This window comes from Gossypium hirsutum, chromosome A08, assembly GCF_007990345.1.
Source record: "Gossypium hirsutum isolate 1008001.06 chromosome A08, Gossypium_hirsutum_v2.1, whole genome shotgun sequence".
NCBI classification, from domain to species: domain Eukaryota; kingdom Viridiplantae; phylum Streptophyta; class Magnoliopsida; order Malvales; family Malvaceae; genus Gossypium; species Gossypium hirsutum.
Window position 1 is genome coordinate 4,593,335 of NC_053431.1, and position 18,362 is coordinate 4,611,696.

The 18,362-nt window shown below is 32.6% G+C and overlaps 1 protein-coding gene and 1 long non-coding RNA gene across 2 annotated transcripts; one reads left to right on the forward strand and one right to left on the reverse strand.

Annotated features, from left to right (window-relative positions):
- Positions 1 to 4,006: 4,006 nt before the first annotated feature.
- LOC107916742 (S-adenosylmethionine decarboxylase proenzyme) lies at positions 4,007 to 6,931 on the forward strand. The gene is made up of 5 exons (XM_041074692.1): positions 4,007 to 4,174; positions 4,265 to 4,304; positions 5,115 to 5,273; positions 5,367 to 5,384; positions 5,513 to 6,931. The coding sequence occupies exons 3-5, from the start codon at positions 5,133 to 5,135 to the stop codon at positions 6,626 to 6,628; spliced, it is 1,275 nt and encodes a 424-aa protein (XP_040930626.1). The 5' UTR covers positions 4,007 to 4,174; positions 4,265 to 4,304; positions 5,115 to 5,132; the 3' UTR covers positions 6,629 to 6,931.
- A 2,820-nt stretch (positions 6,932 to 9,751) lies between these two features.
- Positions 9,752 to 11,389, reverse strand: LOC121204897 (uncharacterized). Its single transcript, XR_005900045.1, has 3 exons — positions 11,293 to 11,389; positions 10,729 to 10,811; positions 9,752 to 9,953 (listed from the first exon to the last, which is right to left on the reverse strand). It is a non-coding gene; the product is annotated as an uncharacterized lncRNA (long non-coding RNA).
- Positions 11,390 to 18,362: the final 6,973 nt, after the last annotated feature.

Sequence of the window (18,362 nt, forward strand, 5' to 3'; positions counted from 1 at the left end):
CAAGTTTTGTCAAAGGAATGCTCATCTTGTCGGAATCATGTTAAAGTGAGGTCCTATAGTAAATGCTCTTCTAAATTAAATTTGATTTTAATTATATTAAGTATTTATTAGTAAAATATTTTATGTAAATGAATTTATAGTGGCATTCCAATAATGATAATAATGAATGTAAATTATGAGATAAATTGAGATAAAAAAAACTTAAGGCATAATGTGAAATTTAGCACTCAATGTTTATATTTTTTATCAATCTGAATTTCTTTTATCTCAAAACGAAAAAAAAAAAAACCAGAAGTATAGCTTAATGCTGAAAAAAGAGATGGGAAATAATTTTCATATTTAACGTAACATGTTAGATAAACATTATCCCATTAAAGGTACTTAACGGTTAAGTGATCATCTTATATCGACTTGATAATATTACTGACAGTTTTGTAAGATTTAAAAGGTGAATATTGACTTGATAATGTTTACTGGCAGCTTTGTAAGATTTAAAAGGTGAGTGATCGAAATGAAATTTTATTTAAAATTTAGGGACAAATAATATAGTTTACCCAAAAAGTATTGATGCAACATGCAAGTCTAAAAATTAAATATGCAATTTAATCCAAATGGACCATCCTAGAGGTATCATATCTTTGGAAAACTGCAGAGTGGAAAGTACATTCATGTCTTGTCATTATTCTTATCGAAATAGTTGTTTTAAAGGTCATTTTCAGGATATATAGAAAGTATCTTATACTAATCATTAGTATTTTTATATTAATAATTTATATTTAAAATATTTTAATTATTATTTCGATATCTTCTTAATTATTTTTTATTTTAAGATAATTTCGTATTTATTTAAGTAGGGAAAGTAGCAAATTTGACTTTATGTATTTTGTCAAATCTTCTAATACAATATCTCTACTTTGAAAATATTTACTTTGGTACTTGAAGTTTGATTCTATCTAAAAAGGAAATTAGCACCGATAGACGTAGGTACCATATTGATAGATGGAGTAAAAATTCAAGTACCAAAATAGATATTTTTAGAGTGAAAGTATCATATTAAAAGATTTAATAAAGTATAAGGGTCAAATATGAAATTATCCTTATTTAGTGTAATTATGAGTTTTATATTTTCATTAGGGTTTTTTACGTGGGTGATTAGAATTTAAAAAATCATAGTGCTCGCAATTCGTTGTTATTTATATGTTATGATATGAATATACTACACCAATTCATTATGTATAAATGATGAGATTCTATTGATGCAAAGTCAATTCCAATAGACTTATTGGAGGGTCCTATTGGCTTGCATCTAGTAGGAATTGAACATACGAATTCGCCAATTATGAGTTAGGTGTTTTAATCATTCAGCCATAGATGCTTAGCGGGGATCTTCGTACATAGTGAATAACTAAATTCCAATTAAAATGAAATCTTTAGGATAAACCAATGCAATTTAGGAGGAATAAATGAAAGGACATCAATTTAAATCCTAGATTTTCGAATTGAGAGAGATCAAGAGTCCTCGCTATTTCTTAGATTCATAGACCCAATTCAATTTATTGGGATCTTTCATTCACATTTTTTTTCCACCAAGAATGTTTTATAAAACTCTTGGACCCCTAAATTTGGAGTATCCAACTTTCACACAATTCACAATGTTCAACAAGCAATCGATATTTCACAATAAAATGTGTAGTACTTTTTGTAGTAGCGGTCTTTGTATATGTATTAACAATCGGAATATGGTCAAAAGAAAAAATCACCTGAGTAATCGGCGGCACTGGTATGTATTTATCACAAAATATATACTTGTATTTTATATTGTTAGACAGAAAAAAATATTTTTTAATGGTATCGCTGATATGTCAGATGGCACCAAAATTAATTAATATTTTTGTTTTTTAAAAAGATTAAAAAAAAAGTTGAAACTTGGTTTGGAAGCTGAACCCGTGACTGATCAGTCACATCAGTGGCAGGTCTTGCCAGCGACGTGACTGGTCAGTCACGGGTTCGACTCCCAAACCGAGTTTTTCAATTTTTTTTAAGTTTAATAAAAAAATAATTTATATATTAAATTATTTTAATACCTCCTGACACGTCGACTACACCATTAAAATTTAAATTTTTTACCTGATACAACACAAATATACGGGACCAATACAATACCGATATCACCAATTGCTCAAGCGGCACCAATAAAAAATTATTATTTTTTACACTTCAAATCATCAACACAATCATTGGTGACAGGTTAACTTAGTGCAGCCAATTGGTTAATAGCACCATGAGTTCACTATACAATTTACCTATATTCGTAAATAATAGACCTGTTATCCTATTTCAGTATTTAATTTTTTTATATTATTTAGGTAAAAAAACTCGTCTTTCTAGTTTCTACTTCAATTTATCAAAATTTAGTTCATAAGCATTATTAAGAAAAATTAAAAAGTGAATACAGTTGTTGGTTAACACAAATTTGATCTATCAATTTTTTTTAAAATTTATTACATAAATCGTTAAATTATTAATTCTTATTAATTTATTACATACAAATTGTTGAACCCTCGATTTTTTATATGAATAATTTAATAATTTTACTAATTAGATTTTAGTTTTTGATTTTCCATGACCAAATTGTAACAAATTAAAGTAAAAAGGGATGAAATTTAGAAATAAAGCTAAATATTAAATATTGACAGGTATATCTTGGCGGGTGAGTGGACATTCTGATCCTCTCTTATCCACCAAAGCTTCCAACTTGCCCATGTATCATTATTGGACCCTCACCATTTACCAACTTTTATTATTATTTTTATACCAAAAAAGAATTTTTATTGGTTTTTTCTCTTTAAAGGACCCAATTTGTCCTTTATTTATAATTCAAAGTTGCTTTTTTTTTCCTTTTAATATTGTTTTCCAATTGACCCAAGTGCCCTCAAAGGCATCACATTTCATTCTCAATAATTTATATGACAAGATGAAAACAAAATCCAAACTTTATAATTATATAATCAAGTGATAAACTATAACCTCACGTTATTTGATTCATCTATTAATTAATTTTAACAATTGGTCAAAGACGAAAATTATTAACGAGATGACTTAATTGATTTTTTTTTAAATATCGGAGCTTAATTGATGAGAATTTAGTGTAAGAGTTTAATTGACTTTTTTTTCTTTCATTTTTTGTTAAAAGCTTTTTGTATCCAAGGGCATTTAGGGGTGTTTTGGTTCAGAAAATAGAGAAGAAACTTCCTTAAATGAATTGCTTGGGGTTATTTAAATTATGGGTATTTCAGGTCAGATCTCGAGTCGGGTTCTTATATGTATTTTTTAGTTGTATAATAATTTATATGTATTTTTTAGTTGTATAATAATTTATCTTCCCTCTTGTCAAAAAAGAGTTATAAAATGACTCTTTTGAAATAAGTTCACACTTATGATGTGTGTAATTTGAGACTTATTATATGTGTTTTAATCTAAAACTTTATTGAAAAAATTTTGTTGTTCGATTGTGTTGTACAGGAATTAAGCCCCAAATTACACATATCATAAGTGTAAGCTTGTTTCAAAAGAGTCACTTTATAATTCTTTTTCGACAAAAGAGGGGACAAATTGTTATGCAATTATAAAAATATATAAGAACCTGACCCGATTATCTAGCCCGAAATACCTATAGTTTAAGTAACCTCAAACAATTCATTTGAGGGGGCTTCTTTTATATTTTCTAGACCAGAACACCATCTCTCTCTATCTTGACCTCTGTTGATATCGTGTATCGACAGAAGACAAGGACCTCGCCTCTCAAAAAAATGAAAAATTACTCTTTTTATCCCTTCGAAAATGAAGAAATTATATATTAATATATTGTGAAATTATAAATTAATTTTTTGTCCTCAATAAAAAACAGTTATTATCTAACTTATCTTTCGAAGAAATCCATGAACCGAAGCAAAGGGTATGACCGTAATTTAAAGCAAGACTAATGGGAAATATGTAAAAACAATCCGTCTTGGTTTGTTCTTCATGCCCTTGACGTTTTCTTCGCAAAACCTCAAAATAGAAAACAAAAAAGAAAGAACAAGAAAATTTCTGAGCTTCCTTTTGGGTATTTTGTTGATCTTTTTTCTGATTCTTTTTAGGTTTTCTACACTTCTGTAGATTTGAATTTAAACTGGTAAGTTAAAGAGAATTCTTGTCTAATTTTTTTGTTTAAAATTTGCTGCATTTTTTGATAGATTAATTGATTTTCTTTTTTGATTTTCAGATTTTATCTAAAGGGTTCAAAAGGTGGGGTATTTTACATTGTGAGTGTTACCTTTCGCTCATTATTATTTATATTTATTTGTCAAATTGAGATTCTTATGTTCTTTTAAGCCTTTAAACTTTTTTTATTTTTTTTCTTTATGTTACGATTTCTTTTTGATGGATTAATCGTTGTTGATTGGATATGTTTATGTATTGTGTTATTGAACTGAAGAGCCTGGAAAATTTTTTGCAATGAAGTTAATAAAAGTTAATTAGAAGATTATATGTATATATAATTCATATTAATATTGTAAAAGTCCTTTCTGAAGCTTCTTAATACTGAGTATATATTCATATCCTTGACTAATTATCAGGAAAGGAAAAGGAATTTATGAGTAAAAAGGAAAGAGAAATTGAAGCTTGAATTAAATTTTTGATTTGAAATTTTGAAATCATATATATATATCTGTGTGTAAATTCTAGTACAAATTAATGAAGTCCAAAAAATCATAAAGAAAATAATGATACTTCCAAACAGACCTGGAATCGTGATGTTGATGAATAAGTTTTTTATTTATTTATTTATTTTTATGTAAACCATGGATTAAACCGTTATAAGGAAACCGAATGTTATCCTGTTAATTATCTTGTTCAATGACGGGTTTTGGAACTTGAGCTGATGTCCGAGGCTCTTCTTTGTTTGTTTCATTGTATTGTTGAATGTTGGTTGGTGGATCTTCAATTGTTTGAATTTCTCTTTTAAGTATCATATTAATTGGTTCATCGTTTGCATATTATGTATTTGGGTGTATATTTGATTATTTAAAATTGTTTTAGTGCTTAATTTTGTGTTTGGGTGGCTTTATCAGGAAAGACTGAATGATCTAATGGAGACCAAGGGTGGGAAAAAGACTAAGTCCAATAGTAGTAGTAAATCCTTTTTCTATGAAGCTCCTTTAGGTTACAGCATTGAAGACGTTCGACCTCACGGTGGAATCAAGAAGTTCCGATCTGCTGCTTATTCCAACGTGATTTTTTTTACTTGGATTTTGTGGTCATCGTAAATATACTGATAGAATCTTTTGATTGACATCTTCTGATGCTTTTTATTGTTTTTGCAGTGCATCCGAAAGCCATCATGAGATTTGCGAAATTCATAGATAGTCCCGAAGCCTCAATCTCACTGCAATTATATCTAGTTTGTTTGTTTACTTGCTTGCTTCCTTATTCTCTAGTTCTTCCTTCTTTGTACGCTTGTTTATTTTAATCCAAGATGGCCTTCCCTGTCTCTGCAATCGGATTTGAAGGCTGTGAAAAAAGACTTGAGATTTCGTTTTTTGACCCTGGTTTTTCTGTTGATCCTCGAGGGATGGGCCTCCGTTCCTTATCCAAAGCACAATTGGATGAAATCCTAAAACTGGCTGAATGCACGATTGTTTCTTCACTTTCAAACAATCATGTCGATTCATATGTTCTTTCTGAATCAAGCCTCTTTGTCTACCCATACAAAATCATCATAAAGACTTGTGGCACTACGAAATTGCTCTTTTCAATCCCTGCTATTCTGAAACTGGCCAACAGCCTTTCACTTTCTGTACAGTCTGTTAGGTACAGTCGTGGGAGCTTCATATTTCCTGGGGCACAACCATTTCCACACCGTAACTTCTGTGAGGAAGTAGCAATCCTCGATCGCTTTTTTCTTAAGCTTGGTTCTCATAGAAAGGCTTATATTATGGGTGGTTCTGATAAAACAAAGAAATGGCATGTTTATTCAGCTTCTGCACGAACGAGTAGTCATTCAAATCCTGTGTATACTTTAGAAATGTGCATGACCGGTTTGGACAGGAAGAAAGCCTCTATCTTTTACAAAACTCATGCAAGTTCAGCAGCTTCAATGACCGAGCATTCAGGTATCCGAAAGATTCTTCCATACTCGCAAATATGTGATTTCAAGTTCGACCCTTGCGGTTACTCCATGAATTCGATTGAAAAGGGTGCAATCTCAACAATCCATGTCACCCCAGAAGATGGTTTCAGTTATGCTAGTTTCGAGGCATCTGGTTATGATTTTGAAACTCTGAATTCGAATCAACTGATCGAGAGGGTTTTGGCTTGTTTCAAACCAACCGAGTTCTCTGTATCTCTGCATGTTAACATGACCCGAGATGACCTCAGGTGTAGGATGCCATCTTATGTGAATGGATACTGTTGCGAAAAAAGGAGCTTTGAACAGCTCGGGAATGGGGGTTCAGTCATGTACTACAGCTTTGGTGGGGGTGACATGTGTGTGTCCCCTAGGTCAATTCTGAAATCATGCAGCTGGAATGAGGATGATCAAAGTGTTGGGGTTAGGCCTGCTCCATATCATTTGAGTGCTCTATAGCTTTCAATTCAATCTGTTTCAGGAAAAAGAGAATTGCAGTGGCTTTAAAGCTTTAAAGGTGAGGGACCAGAAGGATAAGGATGTTGAACTGGAATTATGTTTTGTTTTGTTTTGTTTTGTCTTGTCTGGTTTTTGTTTTTAATAATATTTGTCTGTGTTGTTTTATCTTTGAATAAATGTATTTATCAGCTATATTGAGTGGCAAATGGGACTAGAATAAATTGTGGGATTCTTGTTACTGTAGCATTTCCGGGGAAAATATCAAGGAAGCCCCTGTACTTGGGGGTGGATTACATTTTGGCTTTTCGGTTAGTCTTTATATTTTGAAATGTGCAAATTAGTTTATTCGTTAAAATTTTTCTGTTAAATGATGAATGGAATATTAATTTAAATGGTTAATTACTAATTTGATCTCTAGATTATAATTAAGATATCATTTTGATTTTTTTTAAAATTAACAATAATTTTAAAAAAAATTAAAAAATCTGAAAATAACTATAAAATATTAAAATTATATAAAAAGTATTAAAAATTATGTTAAAAAATTCAACAAATTTAGTCGTCCCTTAAAAATTTAAAGTCAGATTTCTGTTAAAACAAAATCAAACCAAGTTTTATTAAAGCTAAAATTTACATTTTCAATAACGGGAATCATTTCCATTTTCAATAAAAATTATCGATTTGATATCTAATACAATGAGACATTAACTTTACCTGTTGAAAACGCTCTCTAGTGTAATTCTAGATGCACCCATTTCAATAAAATCATGGTTTGAAATACAATCAAATCAAAAAAACAATACATTTACAGGAAACAAAATGTTTCGATTTTGCATCTCTCTTTGGCTACGAAGAAGAAGATGAAGACAAGAAGCTCCTTTTGCTGCTTCTCCACCTTTGGAGACGTGTTGATGGCTTTGGAGTTTTATTTTAAATTAAATTTTCACTTTTTATATTTTATTTTTTCCCATAAATTTAAACATTATTTTCTAAAATTTCAAAACTTATGGAGTTCTTGTTCAGAACCTAAAAATTTATATTAAAAATTCAAAACCCAAGAATTATTAAACCCAATAATTTAGTTTTTGAATGATCAACTTAGCATCAGTTGTTAGAATCAATAGGTCTTCAAATCGTTCATTTGAAAAAATTGAAACCTTTCTTATTGGATGATCATAAATACTTCTCAAAAACCAAAATTCTTGATCAATGGAGGAACAATATCACCATTTTTGGTCAATAAGATACCAAAGTGGATGATTGACCCATTCCATACTAGAAATAATCGCAGGAAATCTTTTGATGACATGGATTTCTATTTCTCAATGACATCTCACGATCAAGACAATTGGCTGAATCCCGTGAAACCATTTCATAGAAGTAAAAATTCAAGCTTCTTAGGGCCTTAAGTAATAAGATTTTTAAATTGGAAAATTTGTAATAGCTAAAGGGATGCGGAAATGAGTAATCGAAATTTTATAACGATGATTGCACACCATTAGAAGATATGAAAGCATAAGAGATATGGAAATGAGTATTCACTCAAGTAGATGTAACACCCCTTGCCTGACTCGATCGTCGGGTCCGAGTTATGAGATACTTTAGTCATTTAATAATCGATTTACACCATAATACATGCATTCATAATAATAATAAAAAATTTCATAAGTATGTTATACAATCTTTTCCGAGACTTAATCGAGCTTACAAAAGTTCAATTACCAAATTCAAACATGAAATAGGATCAAATTGCAAAGTTTCTAAAGTTTCAGAATAGGTATTGATACCCTTGAAATGGTACTGATACCATTTATAGTTTCGATGTTTGGAAAATTCTTCATTAAATCACAAGTATCGATACTTGTCATATGGTACTGGTACCTCTTTTACAAAGCATCGATACCTATTCCAGTATCGATATTGTTTTATGATTATGTTTCTTTTATAAAAACTAAACAAAGGTTAAATTTGTCGATACCCTTGTAAAGTATCAGTACGTTGTAAACTAAATAAGGGTATCGATATCCTTCAATTATTTAATTAATTTCCTATATAATTATAGGATTAAACTATATTAGTAGTTACTTAATTATGTTTTGTTTCTTTTTTTGTCACTTAACTATAAAAAGTTATAAATTGGTTATTCAACTATTAAAGTTTGTCTTTCTTGATCACCCAACTATCTTAAATTTTACAGTGTTTCTATTTTTATATTACCTGGTAAATGACTAAAAATAAATAAATTTAAATAATAATTAAGTGACCAATTTATAACTTTTTATAATTATGTGATAAGAAGTAAGTAGTTAGTTTCATTTTTATGATGGTTATTATTAATTTTTTCAAGAAAAAACTAGTGGCCTAATGGATGCGGCAGCCAGTGCTGCTCAATCTGCTAAGGATGTAACACCTCTAACCCATATCTGTAACTGGAATGGGGTTACGAGGCATTATCGGACTTATACACTATCATTTATACAAAATCGAGTCATAAAATTTGCATTCCAAATCAATTCTTTTCAAATTTCACCATAAAGTCCCTATTATGGGCCTACGGGGCACAATACATGCTTTGGAAGTGGTTCGGAACTAAACTGGCAACTTTGGAAATTTTTCCTTGAAGATAGGGGCACACGCCCGTGTGGCTTGGGACATGGCCGTGTGGCCAGCCCGTGGGGATCCCATGGTCGTGTGGCCAGCCCATGTGGAATTCTGACTTGTAATTTCTTAAGTCTCAAAGGGGCACATGACCTAGGCACACGCCCATGTGGCTAGGCCGTGTAGTAAACTGATTTTTCACCATTTTTAAGCCATTTCACACGTTTTTGACACACGACCATGCTTGAAACCTGTGTCCTTCACACGGCCATGCCTTTGCTCGTGTACTACCCTGACTTCACATTTAAGGATGCAGGGGACACACGGTCATTTCACACGCCCGTGGGCTTACCGTGTGTCACACACGGCCTAGACACACGCCCGTGTGTCTAGCCATGTGGACGAAAATAGGCCATTTTAGGCCACTTTTCTCACCCTTTCATCCATTACCTGCACTTAAACACAATTATATACAATTTCCAACCAACCAATCAACAAATTTATGCCCATAATATGTATTTTATATTAACACACTACTACTTAATGATTAAACTAAGTTTCATACACATATGTCATCCATTTTACCTACTTTAACCATCTTTAACTTTATCTAACCAAATACTTATACATGTCGTATAAATCAAAAGATAATAACCCAAAAACTACTAAAGAACGTCTGGATAGTGTGATTTTTGGTGATGATCCGATCCTTCATTTTCACGTTAATCTACAAGACATATCAAACACAAACAAGTAAGCTTGTGAAAGCTTAGTAAGTTCATGAACTTAGAAAGTAAACTTACCAACTATGGTAAAACATTCATGTCATATATATAATTCATTAATTTTTCTTGACATTCATAAACCAAATTAGTTTTATTTAGTATTATTCAATATCACTCACACTTAAACTTCATTCTTTTGGGCCCATTTATCGCTTCCCATCTCTTTTCTAATTAAGAAACTATACAGAATTGAGTACTTTGTCTTTACTTTGCCATAGTAAACTATGGACTTACACATGAGCACGTTTCACTTTCCGAAGCCATGACCCAGCCATGGTCTTACAGGAGTCATATATCATACCGATGCCATATCTCGGATATGGTCTTACACGGAAGCACTTATCACTTTTCTCCGATGCTATAGCCCAGCTATGGTCTTATACAGATCACTTGTATCACTTTAATCCGAAGCCATAGCCCAACTATGGTCTTATACAGATATCGCTTATCACTTGTTTTTCGATGCCATAGCCCAACTATGGTCTTATACGAATATCACTTATCACTTGTTGCCATGGTCCAACCATGGTTTTTTTCCGTCAATTCATTGTTTAACATTGGACAAAAGTACTTAATCCGATGTTTCACTCAATATGATCATTTCTTCAATTTCATATTTTTACATTGTTCATGGTTTTATCATAATCATATAGTATAACTTATTATCAAATTCATAAGAATAACAATGATCACTAAAATTTAGCCACATGAACTTACCTGGGCTAATTTGCAAAAGTTGTAGAAATTCAAGGACTATTCTTGCAATTTCTCTTTTCCACGATTTACTTCGTTTTCTTGATCTATAATTATAAAATCATTCCTTCATTAGCATCTATTTCAATTATATTCTAATTCACAATTTGTACCCCTAAATTTCTAAAATTACACTATTACCCCAAACTTTTTAGTTTTTACAATTTAATCCCTGATCAATTTATTTATCAATTGAGCTAATTCCTCTCAAATAACACTTTATCAAGACATTATAAGTTACTTCAAAACCATTGAGATTTAAAATTTCCACATAAAACCCTAATTTCAAGCTCTTTTACAATTAGGTCCCCAAATATTAACTTTCTTTATAATTCTTTTGATAAAACCAACATATAAACAAAGTAAAGCTTTAATTCCATGCTAAATCATCATAAAATTCCAGCACTTATTCATAGAAACTTTCAAAATCAACCATGAAATCAAAAACTAATGAATTAGATGATAGGACCTAGTTGTAAAAGTCCCAAAAACACAAAAATTCAAGAAATAATTAAGATTTGAACTTACTTGTAGTAAAAATATGAAAAATCAGCTCTAAGGTTTCTTCAATGGCTGTTTTTAGCTGAAGAGGATGAAGAAAATTGAAGAAATCTCTAGATTTCCAATTACCTTCCATTTTAACTATTCAATTTTTTCTTCTTTTCCAATTTTACCCCTTGTTCACACCTAATTTCAATATTTCCTGCACACACATGCCGTCCAGCCCAATAATAGGTGTTTAATTTCCTATTTAGTCCTCCTTTAATTATTACTAGAGCTATTTAATCATATTTCACAATTTTGTACTTAATTTGATTTAGTCCTTTTTACCTAATTGCCTGTCGAAACCTTAAAATTTCTTGACGAAACATTAATACTAGTTTACTAACACTCCATAGATGTTTATAAAAATATTCATGGCTCGGTTTAATATTTTGAGGTCTCAATACCTCGTTTTCACCTCCAAATTATTTAGTATTTATTATAAAATACTATTCACTATTTCAATCATTTTCCTCTTCACATCTAACTTATTTTCATTAAATTAATAATACTTTCTACTCATTTTTCGGATTTAGTGATCTCGAATCACTGTTCCGACACTACTGGAATTTGGGTCGTTACAAAGGAAACCATGTAAGTGGTGTTTTAATTTTAAATTTTTTAACTTTAAAATAGTTAATGTATTATAAATGCGTTTATATTAAGAGTCATATTACATTTGACACCTGTTTACTCAAAAATGAAAAAATCAGTCTCTGTATGATGATAACAAAGCAAACTTGTCATTTCTGTTAAAAAAATTCTATCCGTTCTTACTGTTAAAAACCAATATTACTGCCGGAATAATTGAACAATTACGTGTACCTTATGCTAACATATAGGGACCAGTTTTTTAATTGTAGAAATTGATAGAATTTTTAAAGAAATGACATGTTTGCTTTATGATCTAATGTACAAGGATTAATTTACCCTATTTTTTAAATAGAAGGGGTAAAATATAATTCAAATATTAATATAAAGGTCTCTATAATACTTTTACCCTAAAAAATCTTAATTAATTAATTTGGTCTTTTTTTCTAATTATTATTTTGTTTATATAGTGAAGCCATTTTTTTCATTTACAATATCTTCTTTTATTAATTAATTAATTGATTAATGTTTTTGTTTGAGCATTTGTTAGTTATTTTTCCCTTTTAATAAATAGTTGTAGAAGGGTTTAATTGAGTCATAGCTCAACTGGTATGGGCTTTATTATCAATGTAGGAAGACGTGAGTATGAGTGCATTGAAGTGCATTATCCTCCTCTTTATGAGTTGAGGAGTATGATCAGAATTTATAATGTGATCAGAATTTATAATGCGACTATTTAAAAAAAAACAAATAGTTACTCTTCAATATGTTTTCTTTAGTGTAATTAGTCCATTTTAAATATTAATAAAAAAAATTCAACTAGTTTTCTAGGTTTGGATATTAATGATTTAAATGTTTTTAAGGTTAAAATATAAAATTCGTTTATGTATCTTTTACAAATTTAGAATTTATTCATTGTATTTTTATATTCATGAATTTAGTTTATTCACTTTTTATATTTCAAAATTCGGGTTCAGTCATTAATAATATTATTATTTGTTCACTTTGTTGATGTGACATTTTAAAATTAAAAAAAAAACACTCACTTTAAAGCATTGTAACTAAAAAAATGACATTCTAAGGAATCTGAATCTGACGAATAATTTTAATAATATTAACAATTGGACTTAAATTTTAAGATCTGAAAAATAAAGAGACTAAATTCTAAATTTATATAAGGACTTATGACATATTTGAACCTTTTCTTTAATCAACTTATTCATAATTAATTGTTATTTATATAAAATAAAGTAAACAAAAACAAATAATTAAACTGTAATAAAGCATGAGTTTGGAGAAACAATTAACCTAAAATAATAAGGTTGGATCTTAGATCGGAGAAACATTGATTATTATTATTATTATTTGGAATAATCTCATTATAAATTTTGATCAAATCTGCTCTTTTTGATACAATGTGGAGAACTACTCATAGCCTCTCTCCAACTCATAAATAGGAGGATAATGTCTTGAAGAGCACTTGAACCCACATCCTCCTGCATTAGCAACCATGCTTATACCAATCAAACTAAAACTCAATCCACAAATATTGATTAATTTCACCTATTGTTCCTCACAAATGACCCCAAACAAACTCTCGCACAAATTTCACGATCTCACTAGAAAAATAGTTTGTGTAAATCCCATCAATTTAATATACTTAAAATTTTATCAATAATGAATTGGAATGTATCAAAAGAAACCTGCTTATGAAGCAATGAAACTCCTAAATACTTCCTTACCAGCCCTCGAAAAAACGAAGGCTCGCACTGCACTCACTTTATGTCTTGAGTGTTGAAAAGTCAACAAAGGCAGGAAGCAACTTGTTAAAAAGGTGAAGCAAGTTGCACCGAATATTGAAAAGTTGAATGAGATAATTACAATTTTGGTCCCTAATTTTTTAGGCCATTTGCAAGTTAGTCCCTGAACTTCAACTATAAATAGACCTTCTCATTTTTCATTTCAACTATCCCAACCAATCTTTCTCTCTTAGTTTTCTCTCTTCTCCCATTTGAGAATTCTTAAGGAATTCTATTTGTTTGTAATATTTTGGAGATAGTAAAGTTATCATCTGGTGTTAGTGCCCGAGGACGTAGGTATAATTTACCGAACCTTGTTAAAACTCTTGTGTTCTTTCTTGTCCTATTTTTCTTTCAATATTTGAGGGTATAATAGTAGTATTTAATTGTGCTATTAAATTATATAGAAGGGATATTCTGACTAAGGAAAGACTTGGTATTTAAGAGATCCTTGTGATCCACCTCTCTTCCCTGGGAATTGAACTTTGTGTGATTTTTTAGTACAATAATTTACACGCTTCCGACCCTATTGGAACTACAAGTGGTATCAAGAGCCGAAGGTTAATCGTAGTATGCCCTGTGGTTGCAGCTTAAACTGATCTTCCACATCAGAAAAGATTTCCTTAGGTATATTGAAAGATTATGGAGAAAACGGTCGGTGTAGGAGCTTTAACATCGTCCATGTGGACAAGACCGACAATTGCAAATGCAAGATTGGTCGTAGAGATCTTTGATGGCACGGGCCATTTTGGTATGTGGCAAAGTGAGGTTCTAGATGCCCTTTTTCAGCAGGGTCTAGACATTGCCATTGATGAAGAGAAACCTGATGATGTACAGGAGAAAGATTGGAAGGCGATCAATCGGTTGGCATGTGGCACAATTCGATCATGCCTTTCTCGAGAGCAGATGTATGCTTTTTCAAAGGAGACTTCTGCAAATAAGTTGTGGGTGGCACTTCAAGAAAATTTTTTAAAGAAAAACAGTCAAAATAAGCTCCACTTGAAGAAAAGACTGTTTCGCTTCACTTACGTCCCAGGTACCACAATGAATGATCACATCACCAAATTTAATCAGCTAGTCACTGATTTGCTAAATACGGATGAGATATTCAAAGATGAAGATTTGGCTTTGATGCTGTTGGGGTCACTTCCTGAGGAGTTTGAGTTCCTAGAAACTACTCTACTTCATGGCAGGAATGATATATCTCTGAGCGAAGTCTGTGCAGCCTTATACAGTTATGAACAGAGAAAGAATAACAAATAGAAAAACTCAATCAGAGATACAGAAGCTTTAGTAGTCTGAGGTCGTTCATACACTCGGAAGAAAACTCAGAAAGGGAGATCAAAGTCAAAGTCCAGACTCGGGAAAGATGAATGTGCCTTTTGTCATGAGAAAGACCACTGGAAGAAAAATTGTCCAAAGCTGAAGAATAAGGGAAAAGCTGCTGTAGATGCTTGTGTTGCAAAGCATGATACCAGTGACTCTGAACTATCACTGGTTGCATCATCATTGTCGTTCTATTCAGATGAGTGGATATTGGATTCGGGTTGTACCTATCATATGTCCTCTAACCGGGAGTGGTTCTCTGATTTAGTAGAACTAAATGGAGGAGTTGTTTATATGGGCATGACAATGTCTGTAAAACTGTTGGGATAGGTTCAATCCAATTAAAGAATCAAGATGGATCAACCAGAGTTCTGACTGATGTTCGGTACGTGCCCAGTTTGAAGAAAAATCTCACCCTATTGGGAGCCTTGAAATCCAATGGTTCAGTTGTTACTATGAGAGATGGGGTTTTAAAAGTGACATCTGGCGCACTTGCGATATTGAAGGGCATCAGGAAAAATAACTTGTATTACTACCAAGGTAGTACAGTTATTGGAGCAGTCGCTACAGCTTCCGGTAACAAAGAATTGGCCTCAATGCAGTTGTGGCATATGAAGTTGGGACATGCCAGCGAAAAATCCTTACAAATTCTGGCAAAACAAGGATTGTTGAAAGGTGCAAAGGCTTGCAAATTAAAATTTTGCGAGCATTGTGTTCTGGGAAAGCAAAAGAGAGTGAAATTCGGCACTGCTATCCATAATACAAAAGGTATTTTGGAATATATTCACTCAGATGTATATGAGCCTTCCAAAACACCTTCGTTGGGAGGAAAACACTACTTTGTTACTTTTGTTGATGATTTTTCCAGAAGAGTTTGGGTGTATACCACGAGAACTAAGGATGAAGTGCTTGGAGTTTTTCTTAAATGGAAAACTATGATAAAAAACCAGACTGGCAAGAAAATCAAGCGGCTTAGGACGGACAATGGAGGGGAATATAAAAGTGATCCGTTTTTCGATGTGTGCCAAGAGTATGGTATTGTTCGACACTTCACAGTTAGGGATACACCACAGCAGAATGGAGTGGCAGAGCGTATGAATCGAACATTGCTGGAGAAAGTTCGATGTATGTTGTCCAATGCTGGGTTGGGCAAGCAATTTTAGGCTAAGGCTGTGACATACGCTGGTCATCTTGTTAATCGTTTGCCATCATCTGCATTAGAAAGAAAAACTCCTATGGAGGTATGGTCTGGAAAACCGGCTACAGATTATGATTCCTTACATGTGTTTGGATCCGCTGTATATTACCATGTGAAGGAGTCAAAGTTAGATCTGAGGGCAAAGAAAGCTCTCTTTATGGGAATCACTTCTGGAGTGAAGGGATTTCGTCTTTGGTGCTTAGACACAAAGAAAATGATCTGTAGCAGAGATGTTACCTTTGATGAATCTGCCACATTGAAAAAGGTAGCAGATAAAGATATTCAGATGAGCGATACTCCACAGCAGGTGGAGTGTACTCCAAAACAGGTGGAGTTTGAGCAGATGGGGATTTGCCCAGTTAGTAAGTCTAATTCTCCAGCCACAATGGAGGAATTAGAGGTTGAAGAGGTTCTGACCCAAGAACCGTTAAGTACACCAGAACTAGTTGCAGTTGCAAGGCCACGGAGAGAAATTCGTAGACCTGCTCGAATTACTGATATAGTGGCCTACGCCCTTCCCGTTGTTGATGATGATATTCCTATCACTTATCAAGAAGCAATGCAAAGCTTAGAAAGTGATAAATGGAAAAGTGCCATGGATGAAGAAATGCAGTCTCTCTGGAAGAACAATACTTGGGAGTTGGCGCAATTACCGAAAGGTAAAAGGACAATCGGATGCAAGTGGGTATTCGCAAAGAAAGATGGATCTCCTAGCAAGAAAGATGTTCGCTACAAGGTAAGATTGGTAGCAAAAGGCTACGCTCAGAAGGAGGGAATTGACTACAATGATGTATTTTCCCCTGTTGTGAAACATTCCTCTATTAGAATTTTGTTGGCCTTGGTAGCACAGTTGAATTTAGAGCTAGCTCAACTTGATGTTAAGACGGCTTTCTTGCATGGTGAGTTAGAAGATGAGATCTATATGACTCAACCCGAAGGATACACAAATACTGGTGGTAGAAATTGGGTTTGTAAGCTGAACAAATCGCTATATGGATTGAAGCAATCCCCAAGGCAGTGGTACAAGCGATTTGATAGCTTTATAAGAAGGCAGAAGTATACAAGAAGCAAATATGACAATTGTGTGTATTTGCAGAAGCTGTATGACGGATCTTTCATTTATCTACTCTTGTATGTTGATGATATGTTAATCGCTTCGAAGAGCCAAAAAGATATAGATAAGCTGAAGGCTCAGTTGAATCAAGAGTTCGAGATGAAAGGTCTAGGTGAGGCCAAGAAGATTCTTGGCATGGAGATAAGTAGAGATAGACAGAGAGGCAAGCTTTGTTTAAATCAGAAGCAATATCTGAAAAAGGTATTACACTGTTTTGGTGTAAATGAAAACACAAAACATGTAAGTACCCCACTTGCTTCTCATTTGAAACTCAGTGCTCAATTATCTCCGAAGACTGAAGATGAAAGAGAATATATGGTGAAAGTCCCATATGCTAATGCAGTTGAGAGTTTGATGTATGCGATGGTGTGTACGAGGCCTGACATTTCACAAGCTGTTGGAGTTGTGAGCAAGTATATGCATGATCCTGGAAAAGGACATTGGCAAGCTGTGAAATAGATTCTACGGTATCTTCGAAAAATCATAGATGTTGGTTTAATTTTTGAGCAGGATGAAGTACTTGGTCAGTTTGTAGTTGGATATGTTGATTCCGACTTTGTTGGTGATTTAGATAAACGTCGTTCAACTACGGGGTATCTGTTTACTCTTGCTAAAGCCCCAGTGAGTTGGAAATCTACCTTACAGTCTACAGTAGGTGTGTCTATTACAAAGGCAGAATATATGGCAGTTACAGAAGCTGTTAAGGAGGCTATTTGGCTTAATGGATTGTTGAAAGACTTGGGAGTTGTTCAAAGTCACATTAGTCTATATTGTGACAGTCAGAGCGCTATTCATTTAGCGAAAAATCAAGTCTATCATTCAAGAACCAAGCATATCGACGTAAGATATCACTTTGTGCGGGAAGTTTTTGAAAAAGGAAAAATTCTACTTCAGAAGATTCCGATAGCAGATAATCCCACAGATATGATGACCAAGGTGGTAACAACAATCAAGTTTAATCATTGTTTGAACTTGATTAACATCCTGAGAATTTGAGCACCTTCAGGTGTATGGCGCTCGAGAGCGC